At 32.6% G+C, this 15,093-nt stretch overlaps 1 protein-coding gene and 1 long non-coding RNA gene across 3 annotated transcripts in view; one reads left to right on the plus strand and one right to left on the minus strand.

Annotated features, from left to right (window-relative positions):
* Positions 1-1,784: 1,784 nt before the first annotated feature.
* The window catches only part of LOC105201074, a 45,011-nt gene continuing 31,702 nt past the window's right edge, over positions 1,785-15,093 (plus strand). The window contains exons 1-3 of one of the 2 annotated variants that reach the window (XM_039459212.1): positions 1,785-2,038; positions 2,112-2,205; positions 5,848-6,058. In XM_039459212.1, coding sequence (XP_039315146.1) covers positions 1,952-2,038; positions 2,112-2,205; positions 5,848-6,058 — 392 coding nt within the window. In that variant the 5' untranslated portion in view covers positions 1,785-1,951. The remainder of the gene's footprint in view (positions 2,039-2,111; positions 2,206-5,847; positions 6,059-15,093) is intronic. The other variant, XM_039459213.1, reaches the window with a different exon arrangement.
* On the minus strand, positions 3,957-5,805 carry LOC120359841. Its single transcript, XR_005576635.1, has 2 exons — positions 5,644-5,805; positions 3,957-4,361 (listed from the first exon to the last, which is right to left on the minus strand). It is a non-coding gene; the product is annotated as an uncharacterized LOC120359841 (long non-coding RNA).

Here is a 15,093-nt window from a genome sequence, read left to right on the forward strand (position 1 = left end):
TCTTCGATGGTTTTTGGAATGTAGACTTGCTCATCGAACGGCGAACGTCATTGGTTTTTACCTGTGGATCCAACCAATTAAGCATCGAATCATCTAATCATCGAAGAAAATGTGTTGCAACCTTTGACTATATAAATATGGACTGCTAGTACCCCTCCACTTTCCTATGTTTTCGTGTAAGAAAGATCTGCAACGCTTCCATCTCCTAAATGGCAGAAATGTGAAACAAAAAAGCGAGACAGCAATAGTAGAAAATCAGAAAAGAAAGAGACGGAATACAATATATTGCTTTGAATTTATACGTTCACTCCAAAATGTGCGATTATATTTCTGTAAAATAAGAATTAATTTCACTAAATTAAAAGAAAATAAATATAAAATATACACATTTTATTATTAAAGATATATATAAAAAATTATATAATTAATATATATATATATATATATATATATATATATATATATATATATTTATATATATATATAAAATAATAAAATATATAAAGCAAAAAATAGAAAGTAATTAAAAATAAAAACAAATAAGTGATGTCATATAAATAAAAGAAAGCCTCATTAGAGAACCGTCATTTTCGGGTAATAAAGTGTACAGTATAAATTATTGCCCGCTGAAAATAACAGTTTTAATTAAATTACGTTTTATGAAGTCTTTGCGTTCATTCAACGTAATTATTTTACATTCATAAGCTAATTTAACGTTCGAATAATACGTAATAATTAATTTTATTATTACGTATTTGTGATTCTCTAATATTTCTAGATCTTTAATATGTGTGTCAAAGTTAATAAATAATGTATCTAATCTTAGATTTCTTAATGTTTCTTGAATCATTGTAGGAATTATATTTCTCATTTTTAATTTATTTTTTAATTTAAAATTACTTTTTAATTTAAAAATTAAAAAGTTTAGGTTACAATGCAATTAACTGATAACTTACCCAAAAAATGGTACAGGAATGTGTTTCTCCTTTACACTTTTATATTTGGTTGATTTACAACCATTTATAAAACAATATAATACTATAGTAGTATATCACTCAATCGTACAAATGTTTATTACTGTCGCGTATAAAAGCCACACACCACACCATATGTTATTTTATACTGGAAATCGTCGCTTAGGAGATGATGGCGCTGTAGATGTTTCTTACTAGAGTCCCTAGAAGTAGAGAGTCTGGACATTTGTGGATTCCACGTGATTGGATGCACGTGACTGTGCACCTAAAATGGCAGCACCAATACGGATCCCTGTTTAATCCTCTTTAGCCAATGCGATAACAGTATACAATACGTTCAAGTGCACACAATGATAAACATACACACACATAAAGCTCACATACATACACTGACATATTCATCACCGACATTTTAGGGGCAAATGTCCAGACTCTCTACTTCTAGGGACTCTATTCTTACAGCCTAAAAGAGCCAACTAGCAGTCCATATTTATATAGTCAAAGGTTGCAACCTTTTAGCTCACGACTGTACGCCTATTGGATAATCGCGCGTCGCGTGTCGCAAATCGCGCTGGTCTGCCAGAGCCAATAGACTGCGTTCAGCAGACTCAACATGTTGAGATATTCTTCTAGATCATCCAATCAGACTTTTAGATTTAGACTTTAGATTTAGAAGAATACACCAATAACAGCAAGCGCTCACTAAACTGTTGAGTCTGCTGAACGCAGCCATAGGCTCAATGCACACAGGATGCGTCAACGCGTTACGCGTGGCGAATAGCCAATCATTTTTTCGTTTTTATGACAAGAAATAAGAAAGCAAAAGAATGATTGGCTATTCGCCACGCGTAACGCGTTGACGCGTCCTGTGTGCATTGAGCCATAGTCGTAACGTTCCTATAACTGTGGGGACGGGTACCAATAATTTAACTGAACTGAGTGTTTTGTGTAATTTGATTTCAAACAAATCAAGAAAAATGCTGAAGTGTGGAATTTGTGGCTATAGCGATTTTTATAAAGCATCCGGTTATTTCTTTTGTACGATATGTCAAACGCAAAGCCAGGTAAAGTTTTTATTTATAATATGAGTATCTTGAAAAGTACTAATACTATAATTTCAACTTTTAATTTGCTTAGGATGTTGGAGAAGAGGTAGAGCTGGAACTACCCATAGAAAGTACTGCAAGGTTGCGAAAAACGAAAATCCATCGTGTTAAAAATGACAAAACAGGTTTATTTTTATACATTTTGGAAGAAGACAATACAAACCAATACATATTGATAAATAAACACATTTCAGTTTAATGTATTATCATGATTAGTGTAGGCTACAGTTCACTTGATACTATAGATGCTAAAAATACATTCTTTAATTTATCAATTTGTAAAATTCTTTATTTTAATTGGTCAATGAAACGTTTCAAAGCATTTGTACTATCAAGCAACTGTAATTATGCTTTGATGTTAGAAGTATATTTGATAATTTAGATCTCCATTTTACCTCCTAATTTTGATGAAATTAAGCTCATTCAACGCGATTTTGAGCGAAATGAAAGGATTTGGTGGAAAAAAGTATTGAACTGCCCTGCAAATTGAGATCAATTGTTAATGTTAATGATTGTTCAGGTTTAGGTTAAAAAATTTGTCATCTCAACGTAATGTAATAAGCTAGGCGCTGTGTATGTATGTGCATTAATGAGATCCTTTTTTGGTGTAGCTAGTGCAAAAGTCAGCAATTTTAGCCCATCAGATGAACTTACTAAGCCAATGACAACAAATGATTGGTTAAATTGCTGGAGTTTCTATATAGAAAAAGGACCTCATTAAAGGTCTGTCTACAATGATGGTAGTAATATTGAATTAAGGAGTAATGTCGGAGTAAGCAAATGGGTAAAGGCCATTTCCTATGATCTACTCTTACTCTCAGCTAATGACAGCTCAATAATAATATGAAAACTAGTGCGATTGACTTATTATAACTTTTATTATACGTTGCTATGGACACTTGGCCATAAGAACTTCTTAATTTTATAGCCTATGTCTAATGCTTACTCCTTAATCCACTACTTCTGCTGTTGTAGAATGATCTTAATGCACCTCATTGTATCGTGCTAGAAAGTGCAAAATTTGAAATTATACTGTTTTAATTATATAAAATATACTTGTATAGTTAAAATATGATAACATTGAAATTTTGTCTTACTAAATTGATGAGTCTATCATATACTAAAAATGTAAACTTAGTAAAAATTAGCAAAGGCTCCTATGCAAGGTATAGCAAAATAACATTTCACAAAATTATTGCTGAAATCTTTTATTTTACTGAATTAATGAGTATAAAACAGATTAAAGTAGGCAACAACTGTCTGCTTTACAATAAAATTAATTTTTACTAAATTATATTTTTTAATATATAAGACTTATAAATTAGTAAGATGGAAGATTTTAACATCATATTTTAAATATAGTGTATTTTATATATAATTTATGAGTATCATATACTAACAAAGAAAATTTAGTAAAAGTTAATTTTGTTGTAAAGCAGACATCTGTTGCTTGCTTTAATTTAATACATTTATACTTATCAGTTTGGTAAAGATGAAAGATTTTAGCAATAATTTTATGAAATGTATTGTTCTGTTCCACATGGGTTTGCGACTTTCCATACAAAGTGAAGTCACTCCCTTCTTTACTTAGGGGCGAAACAAGGTCCTATGATTATTCTGTTCCACATGGGTTTGTCACTTTTGATACACAGTGAAATTTATCCCCCCCCTCCCCTTAGGGGCAAAATGAGGATTGTAACTGTACTGTTCCACATAGATTTTGTAATATTTCATAATACTATTGCTAAAATCTTTCACCTTACTAAACTGGCAAGTATAAAATATATTAAATTAAAGCAGGTAAAAGATGTCTGCTTTACAACAAAATTAAGTTTTACTAAGTTTTTATTTTTAGTATATGAGACTTATAAATTTAGTAAGGCAAAAGATTTTAACATTATCATATTTTAACTATGCAAATATTTTATATAATTATCCAGTAAACGACAAATGATTAGATTGGATAAATTTATATGAATCAAGTTTCTGAATCCGCGAAAAAGATATGGAATTTTATAGAAATTGAACACATTGAATCCATTTCCTATATCTCTAGTTAAATATAATTTATTGCATTTTTTCACATGGATCTTTCAAATGGAATCTACGTAAGCAAAACAACATTTTTGTAATATTTTTAAAAACAATTTTTGCAAAAACAATTCCATTTTTTAGGAATTTTTTTTTTCGGAAATTTTCAAGCGTTCCCCTATCCAAGTCGCGACTCCGGTGAACCTTGCTTGACCTCCGTGATTGTTGCGAATTGATCCCTCCTGATGACCTGTAAACACTTAATGCTGATATGTGTATATAACTGATAGATCAGGTTAATATAAAAAAATTAAATATAATATATGTATAATTAAAGCCCATTATTTATATAAACAAATATAAAATTATAGTTTTTTTAAATTTTACAAATGCAGAATGGCATCTGGAATAACTTTTCTGTTATTTGTTTAAATAAGAATGCAATTAGAAAATATATATTAATATAATACAATAATTAAATATGAAAAAATTTTTATTAAAAACCAATTAAAAAATATTGTTTGCTCATTGGGATCTAGATCGAGGTTTCTTCATATTTCTATTGATATGAATATTTTTGTTTCTCAACAATACATGATGCACACAGGATTACAGGACCACAGGTGCCTTTTTCTAGATGTCTTAAAATCAACATTTGAAAGACGTCTGCAGACGTCTATGCAAAGTCCACTTGCAGTTAACTCTGAAAGCCTGACTTAGAAAAGTTGATTTATAATTGACATATGGATGGTTATGCTGTTAGAGTAGTTGTTGAGTTAAATATAATTCATTGCATTGTACATTGAATATTATACCAAAAGCAAATGGCCAATTCACAATTATGGATTCAAACGATAATGGACGTACGTTCATTGCATTGAATATTGAACATGATAACAAAAGCAAATGCCCAATCCACAATTACAGATTCAAACGAATTGGTCGCACGTTTATTGCATTGTATGTGCATACATTGAATATGACACCTAAAGCAAATAACTAATTCACAATTACGGATTTAAATGAATAGGTCATATGTTTTACTTTTATGTACATTGAATAAGATACAGAAAGCAAATAGCAAATCCGTAACTATTGATTCAAATGGATTACGGATAGAAAACGGATTCGAAAAATCCAAAAATTTGATTCAATTTTGTTTCATTTAATAATTCTAAATATTTTGCAATTATTTCTCGATTTCTGGATAAATACTTATAATTTTAAATTTTGCACACTTCTAGTGCAGCACATACACAGCGCATGCTCAAGTTGTTACATTAAGAACCTGCATACAATAGAGGAATAGTAGATCTTAGGCATTAAAATTTTAGGATCAGTTTCCTCAATGAATATTATAGATAAAAAATATTGTATTTTGTACGACATGTCTTATGTTTTATTCGTATCCAGTGTTGATTATATTTAATATTCATTGAGAAAACTGATACTAAATTTTTAATTCTTATTTCTAATATCTTATATTTCTCTATTGTGCGTAGATTCTTAGCCGATATAGTAGGTTTTCTAACCTCAATAATCGTCAACTTCAACGCTTGATATCTCGATTCATGGAGTAGTCTGACACTTCCTGCCAGATTCTTTTATTTCATGTGAAAACGTATCGAATGAGTCTAATTTTATTGAAATTGGAGGTGAAGTGAAGAGTTCTAAATAATTACTCTTTTCTCAAGCCATGAGTGAAACAGACTTCTCTAATATCTCTCTTTTCTTAGATGTAGGTGAGGTGCTCGAATGGACGTCCTGGGAATTATATAATTTTGTTTTAATAGGTTTGACAAATGAGTTTATTGAGCTCGGTATATCAGCTGATATAAAGATAACAGTATTACAATTATGGGCTCGATATCTGGGAAAACTAGAAGTAGCTTTCATCTCTGCAAAAGAGAAACTGATTCCAAAACTGGCCAGAAGATATAAGAAAAGGTGTTTACAAATTTTTGTATATTATTTGTTTCAAAGACATTACAATCCTGTAAATATGTTTATTTCAAGATATTTATTCTTATCTTATTTAGATTTTATCTGATAATTTTACTTAAAATCTATTTTCAAAAATAGATACAAAAATCAATACACTAATCTTTCAATTTATGTGAAGTATCTATTTTATGTAGTTTTTTTACACAGTTGAAAATTTAATGGACATGTTGAGACAAACAAATTTTATTCATTGTTGTTCTGAGTACTGTACTTTAAAGCAGTCAATAAATATAATTAAGTAGACACTTTTGGCACATAATTTTTAAAATAATAAATAGGAAGTAGGGACTAAATACTGAAATAATTTTATTAGCAATTTTATACCAGTATTGTATATGCTACGGTAAATTTGATGAATACGGTTATTATACATAATAACTGGTTAATATGCATAATAATCGTTTTGGTAAATTTGATGAAAGCAAAAATGTCCAAATTAATTAAACGAAACGAGGTCTACAAATGTACTGTTCCACATGGATTTACGATTTTCCATGCGAAACGAGGTCCACCTTACCCGCCCCCTCCCCTGCCCTTGCGAGCGAAACGAGGTCTACAGATGCATTGTTTCGCATTGTGAAATAAAGTATACTCGTATAAATGGATAAATATATTTTATTTACGCGCGCGCGCGCGCACACACACGGAGGGGGGTGCAAGAGGGTAGACTATAGGTCTTGTACCTTCCTTCGTGTGCGTGCGCGCGTGCGTGCGTGTGTGCCAACGTACGTTCGTCTCTTAATTTAATATTTGTACGGAATTCAACTTGTAGGCTATCGAACTGTAGGCAAAAATTTTGTGTGTTATGTGATTTGTGCGCAATAATGTCATGTGTGCTAACGTACATTAATTTTTTAATTTAATATTTGTGCACATTAGAGCTTGCAGGCTACCGAACTATAGGTAGAAATTTTTGTGTACGACAAATTTTGTGGATTTAAATTTTTGTGTACGAAAAAATTAGGGGTAAATGTGCATTGGCTATTGACACTATAGATTTGTAGGCAGCTGGGGCCCTCCCAAATGTAACGTTGAAATTAAAAGTGAAATAAAAAAAGCCAAGTAGTACTTTATCTACAAGTCGATACTATGTAACACTGTCACAGTGTTTGACTGTATTTTGTTGTTGGAAAACACCCTCAGACTGCCGAGAAAATAAAATGAGATTTATTGAAATAATCGTTTGGCATTGCGAATTACGTATAATAACCGGTAAATTTGATTTACTTACTTTTATTTATCATATTATTCAAACAAATTGGGAATTATTCATAATAACCGGTTATTATGTGTAATATAACCGATTAATCAAATTTACTGTAACATATACACTACTCAAAAAAAAATAGGGAACACTTTCCAGACACCAAAAATTAGGCTATTTTCAAATGACTGTAACTCGGTGAAAAATCATCGTAGGTAAAAAATAAAAAAAGTATTTTGAAGCTTGAAGATCGAGCTTTAACGTTCTACTAGCAGATTTTCAAAATTATTTTAATTTCCTTGTCTTACGCAGTAAAAAAGCACACCTTGTTTTGTTCGTTAAAATTTTGTATGTTTGACACTTTGCAGATCGACCAACAAATTTTTTTTCGAATAATTCAAGTAAAATTTCATAAACTACAACATTTTATCTACAAAATGCTTTTTTAAAAATTTTTCTACGATTTTTTTTGACCGAGTTACGCAACTTTGAAGCTAAACCTGCATTTTTTACAAATGATATCCGTACTCCGTGAAAAATCATCGTAGACAAAAAATCAAAAAACCATTTTAAAGCTCGAAGTTTTAGTTTTAACATGCTATTAATAGTTTTCAAAAATTTTGTCAATTTCTTAGTACTATGACCCAAAAAAGATACACTGTTTTTTCCTTAAAATAACGTATATTTAACAGCCTGTAGCTTAATAAAAAAATTTTTCTCGACAAATCCAATGCAAGTGCCATAAAGTATGACATTTTCTCTACAAAATGCTTTTTTTAAAGTTTTTTCTACGATTTTTTTTGACCGAATTACAAGACTTTGAAGATATACATTTTTTACAGTACATTTTTCCGAAAAATGACGTCTACCGCCGACATTAGCATTACCCAATGTGCACCACGTGGAGGTTGTCGGTCGGATTTTTGCACATCGTGTGTGTGTGTGTGTGTGTGTGTGTGTGTGTGTGTGTGTGGGTGTGTCACAGCAGAGATAAGGACCCCGCAGTTCGTCACTTCTGCAGTATTTAATGACTCCAAACCCTCTCTGCTGTGTGTGTGTGTGTGTGTGTGTGTGTGTGTGTGTGTGTGTGTGTGTGTATGCGTGCGCGCGCATGAGTGTTCAATAGTGTGTATTTTCTTTTCTCTGATCAATTACTGCTTGCAAGCGTTTTCGCATATTTATACATCTTGCAATACGATCTTGCGGAATGTTGTGTCAAATTTCCGTTAAAATTTCTCCCAATTCTTCTAAATTTCGCGGCTGTTCCTCGCGACGCCTTAATCGTCGTTCCATTTCATCCCAAATGTGCTCGATTGGATTTAAGTCCGGGCTATTGGCGGGATGATTTAACAGTCTAATTGCGTGTCGTTGAGAAAAACGTCGCGTTATATTCGCCGTATGAGGTCGAGCGTTGTCCTGCATAAAAATAAAGTTCCGACAGGTTCGATTTAATAGCAAAACGTGTGGTCGTAGAATATCGTTGATATAACGAACACCCGTCATTGCCGGAGGTGGCAGGATCACTAGATCACTTCGTCTTGTAAGTGATATACACCCCCACACCATCACAGAACCGCCGTTGTAGAATCGTATTGGCATAACGCAACGTCGATCATAGCGTTCATTTCGTCGACGCCAAGTACGTATACGAGCATCATTGCCATAAAGGCAAAAACGTGATTCGTCGGAGAAATAAACATTTCTCCAATCCCTAGCGGTCCAATTTATGTGATCGCGCGCAAATTGATAACGTACTTGGCGATGTACGAGTGTGAGTCTTGGTACTTGTGCACGAACACGAGAACGAAGACCGGCTTCTCTCAAACGGTTGCGAATTGTTTGTTCGCACACATGGCGCAAATGAATGTCATCGCGAATTTTTCTTGCGGTAATTATTCGTCTTTCTAATGCATAACGAACAATGGCTCGATCTTGTCTATTTGTCGTTAATCGAGAACGACCACTACTTTCACGTCTCGTGTAATTTCCCGTGTCTTGATATCGTAACCAAGCTCTACTCTACTATTCTACGACCACACGTTTTGCTATTAAATCGAACCTGTCGGAACTTTATTTTTATGCAGGACAACGCTCGACCTCATACGGCGAATATAACGCGACGTTTTTCTCAACGACACGCAATTAGACTGTTAAATCATCCCGCCAATAGCCCGGACTTAAATCCAATCGAACACATTTGGGATGAAATGGAACGACGATTAAGGCGTCGCGAGGAACAGCCGCGAAATTTAGAAGAATTGGAAGAAATTTTAACGGAAATTTGGCACAACATTCCGCAAGATCGTATTGCAAGATGTATAAATATGCGAGGACGCTTGCAAGCAGTAATTGATTAGAGAGGAGGAAATACACACTATTGAACACTCATGCGGGCGCACGCACACACACACACACACACACACACAGCAGAGAGGGTTTGGAGTCATTAAATACAGAAGTGACGAACTGCGGGGTCCTTATCTCTGCTGTGATATACACACACACACACACGATGTGCAAAAATCCGACCGACAACCTCCACGTGGTGCACATTGGGTAATGCTAATGTCGGCGGTAGACGTCATTTTTCGGAAAAATGTACTGTAAAAAATGTATATCTTCAAAGTCTTGTAACTCAGTCAAAAAAAATCGTAGAAAAAACTTTAAAAAAATCATTTTGTAGAGAAAATGTCATACTTTATGGCACTTGCATTGGATTTGTCGAGAAAAATTTTTTTATTAAGCTACAGGCTGTTAAATATACGTTATTTTAAGGAAAAAACAGTGTATTTTTTTTGGGGCATAGCACTAAGAAATTGACAAAATTTTTGAAAACTATTAATAGCATGTTAAAACTGAAACTTCGAGCTTTAAAATGGTTTTTTGATTTTTTGTCTACGATGATTTTTCACGGAGTACGGATATCATTTGTAAAAAATGCAGGTTTAGCTTCAAAGTTGCGTAACTCGGTCAAAAAAAATCGTAGAAAAATTTTTAAAAAAGCATTTTATAGGTAAAATGTTGTAGTTTATGAAATTTTACTTGAATTATTCGAAAAAAAATTTGTTGGTCGATCTGCAAAGTGTCAAACATACAAAATTTTAACGAACAAAACAAGGTGTGCTTTTTTACTGCGTAAGACAAGGAAGTTAAAAGAATTTTGAAAATCTGCTAGTAGAACGTTAAAGCTCGATCTTCAAGCTTCAAAATGCTTTTTTTATTTTTTACCTGCGATGATTTTTCACCGAGTTACAGTCATTTGAAAATAGCCTAATTTTTGGTGTCTGGAAAGTGTTCCCTATTTTTTTTTGAGTAGTGTATATTTTTATTTTTGTAATAACATTTCCGTATTCTTAGACATCTAGGCATGTAAGAGTACGTAAAGGCTTTAATCAACGTTTAGGTATTTTTTGAACTTTTTTAGATGAATGTTTTTATTTTTATTTTTGTTTTTTTTTATTTGTCAACTTGAGTAAAATATTTTTTTTTAGACAGATTTTGTTCAAGTTGAAATTTACATGGAGAACAACTAAGTATTTTAAATTTTCTTTTTTTTTCTTTTTTTTTGTTCTATTTGACATCCAGAATAGAAATAAATAAATAAATAAATAATAATAAGTTATTTTGGACTGATGAAACAAATAAGTTTGTGTCAGTCAGCGATTTTTGGTGCTAAATAATAATTTTTTTACAATTTCCAACTTAAATTGCGCACCGCATATTTGTTTGTCTTGAAACACAGTCATGAAGGCGAAATAGTAATATTAATGCTTTTAGAATTGTGTATAATATCCTCCTTCCCCAGAAAAACTAAAGTATTTTATAACGAAGAAAATAGTATTTTAGCCAGGGAATGTAGCGGGGATAACCAACAAGAGGGAAGATATCTGGAAAGAAGTTAGGAAGTGGGATGTAATTATAATGAGCGAGACGTGGTTAGATGAAAAGGGGTGGATAAGAACTAGAGATTTTTTTCCAAGGGGATATAGATGGGAAATGCAATGGGCGAAAAGGAGAAAAAAATGAAGAGCGATGAGAATGGTATTAGGAATAAAGGGGGGGTTAGAGATAAGGAAAGTAGAGGCAAGGAAGAAAGAGGAGATAATTGAGATGAAAGTAGAGATGAACAAGGAGAATTGGAGGATAGTGGGGGTGTATTAATGGAAACATGGATAAAAAGATGAAAAGAGTGAAGGAATAGATGGAGGAAAGACTATAATAGGGGAGATTTCAATACCAGAGTTGGGGAGGAAGGTGGAGGAATAGAGGAGCAGAATTGGGAAGAGGGAGAGAGAGGAAGAAAATAAAGAGATAAGAGGATGAATAAGGAAGGAAGGATAAGAAGAATAGAGGAGGTGGGGTGGAGCGATCTTTAATGGGAATATAGAAGAGGACGGTTATGGGGAATGGACTTTCATGGGGGTAGGGAGGAAGATAATCGTAGATTATGTAACAGGAAGTATGGAGACTAAGGAGATAAAAAAAAATAGAAGGTTGGTGATAGAAGACCGTATAGACTCGGATCACCATCTATTGGTAGTGTGAATTGGAAGGGGCAAGGGAGAGCAGCGGAAAGGAGAGGGGAAGATTAGAGGAGTAGGATATGGTTGGAGGAGGGGAAAGAAGAATTTAAAGAGGTGCTAGGGCTGCTAATGGATGAGGGGGAGGTGGGCAGAATATGGGAGGAGGTGAGAGATCAGGTAAATAATATTTTGAAGAGAGGTAGCAATGTGTGTGAGAGGGGGGGGGGATAAGAAAAGGTTGGTGGAATGAAGAATGTAAGGCAAAGAAAAGAGGGACGAGAAAGGCATTGAGGAAGTGAAGAAGAGGGGAGGAATGTATGCAGAGATACAAAGATAAAAGATTAGAATGTTAGTAGAGAATTAGTAGAGAGAAAAAAGGAGGAGAAAAATAAATGGGAGAGAGAGTTGAGGAAAATCAAAACGGAAAGTCAGGTTTGGGAAATGGTGGAATATTCTACTTTAAAAGTTAGTCTTTGTATTATTTATATTATGTATTATCTTAAATCTATAAGATTAAAAATCTTAAGGCTTCTGGCGCCATAGCTGAAAACTCTGCGTTGACGGTGGCGATCTACCGTCGTGGACAAAATTAAAATTAACAGGCATGAAATGTGACACGTTGACGATGAAATTTTGTTTTGTATATTTTATTATGTGTTTTACTGTGAAAATGTGATTTGTCTCGTATTTACTAAATTTGTAAAAATGGGCCGCAAGTAAAGTTTCTTTGAATTTTATACATAAAAACATTTTTCGCTCCTTTCAACAATTGTGTTTTCCTGTCTGAATAGGCTCCACTTTATGTGCTTTAACAGCTATGTTTTCCTGTCTGAATAGGTTTCACTTTATGTGCTTTTTACGACTATTTACTGACTATTGGGTTGATTTATAATAGCCGTTACCGTAAGAAATTCACCAATCATAGTCGACTATTCTTCTATAAATCGATCGTGATTGGCTAATTTCTTACGGTTACGGCTATTATAAACCAACTTTTAAGCGGAAAAGGGATAAATCAAGGCTCATTTTTACGAGTACTTTCAAAGCAATTTTATTATTTTGTTTTATCCCAATTTTCTTTATTTATGCCATGGCTGAAACTTTAGCTTAATCTTTAATAGTTGTAAAAAAAACTTATGAAATGAAGCTTATTTAGGTAGAAGAACAGTTTTTCTGCCTGAATAAGCCTGAAAAAAGCTTTATAGATTTTTTTTTATTATTTACTGATTGTAGGGGGAAAAAGGATAGTCGAGGCTCATTTTTACAAGTGTCTTAAAGCGATTTTATTATTTTGTTTTATTAAAATTCTCTTTATTTACAAATATAACACAGCTAAAACTTAGGTGTTATTTCTCGCTTACAATGTCACGATTTCAATATGGTCATGCAAGGAGTCAGGAGCCTTAAAGCAGTTCTCGCAACAAAATGGACACCTCGGGCTGATTTTTGAGACGACGCCTATTATCTCTTCACTACTGCTCGAGACTAGACGACCCAGCTGCGTAGAGCGCTGTAGCCTCAGGGTCTTCTCATGTTAGAAATATACCCCTTTTATCAAACTGTTATTAAAGCATCTATTAAAATAATTTATTTTTAATTGACTAACAAAAATTAATAATAGGTAGATTGACCAATAAAAACTAGCAGATATTTTTGTGCAATTAATTTTGTATTTATTTATATAATTGATTGCAAAAGGCTTACTATAAACGCTAATAACGCACATTATAATAAATTACGTTTTGACTCACATTTTGAGTCTACTTCAGTACAGAAAATTGATTATGTTTTGTACCTTTGAAATATAGAAGCAGCTGTGTTATCATAACCGACGTTTTTGTCGTTCTAACAGTGAGTTCTTTTGGACATATCAAATTGTTACGTTGTTAGCAAAAAATAGCGAATTTGAACAGTTATTAGGAATGTGAAATAGATCAACCAAATATGACATATTGAATGTAATTACGAAATTTGTAACATATTTTTTAATTATAATAAATTAAAAATATTAAATATGGACATATTAACAAATTTTACAAAAAAGAAAATTTCTTTAGTTTTTCAGGGTGGGGGAAGGGTTAATATTAATTTCAATTTTAATAATACGTGATATTACTTAATCTTGTTCAATGTAGGGCTGTGTTATGACTGAAAAAACAATTTGGCGCACAGTTTATTGAATTTGAGGAAAGTATATAAAATAACAAACAATATAAGCACGAAGATCTAGCTGTGACTGTAAAAGGCGTTCTTGTGTAAGTTGTGTTTACAAAAAAGATTTACGTATAGAAAATTGCCAAATATGTTCTGAGATTGGGTATAAGTCGCTTAAGTTAAAATGAATATGAGAGATCATGTACACCCACGATCATCGATTCTGTCCCTCGGAAAATTTTCTAAACTGAGAAGTCGCTATCTTTCTACATACTTACAGTTCATGATTAACGTAACGACCAATAAGCTCTAGTCGTTAATCACGAACTGCGAGTATGTAGAAAGATGGCGACTTCTCAGTTTGGACAATTTTCTGAGATAGAATCGATGATCGTGGATGTAAATATATAAACATAAAGCTCAATATGACAAGTGAATACTAAGAGGGGAAGGCATTAAGATTTCTCTAACTTGTCAAGAATTGTATCATACATTCAATAACTCCGTATCTATCTATAAATTTAAACCGTGAGTTTGTCTTTTTATTGTTTTTGATATTATTTTCTAAAAGATTTTTTCTTAATAACAATTTGAATATTTTCTCAATCAAATTCATGTTGAAATTTTAATTTATGCTTACAAGAAAAACTCGCGATCAACGAGTCACCGATTTTAATAAATTTTTATGGATGTATTCATTCAAACTTTTACTGTAGTAAAGTCGTAAGTTGCGGATATTAGGCATTTTCAGGTAAATGACGATTAAATATTTCAAGCACCTACATGGTGATTATTAATGATTGGCACTATTTACCATAAGAGACGACTTACCGATTGCACTCCATGTAATTTATATCAGTACAAAATTACTTTTTCAAAAAAGGTAAAAAAAGGCGCCTATGTGTGTGCGCGCGCGCCTAAAAATCTTCATTTTTTTTAAATCAAAATGATATGTATTAATATTTTCTACAAAGTCTCTTATTCAAACCTAAGTAGTATTTACTTAAAATAAATATCTTAAAATTGTGTAATCTAATAAAGATGATATGCGTTTCTTAAAAAAAAATGTTATGGAATGAACCTAGTAAGTCATCTCT

Source organism: Solenopsis invicta, chromosome 16, assembly GCF_016802725.1.
Source record: "Solenopsis invicta isolate M01_SB chromosome 16, UNIL_Sinv_3.0, whole genome shotgun sequence".
In the NCBI taxonomy this organism is placed as follows: domain Eukaryota; kingdom Metazoa; phylum Arthropoda; class Insecta; order Hymenoptera; family Formicidae; genus Solenopsis; species Solenopsis invicta.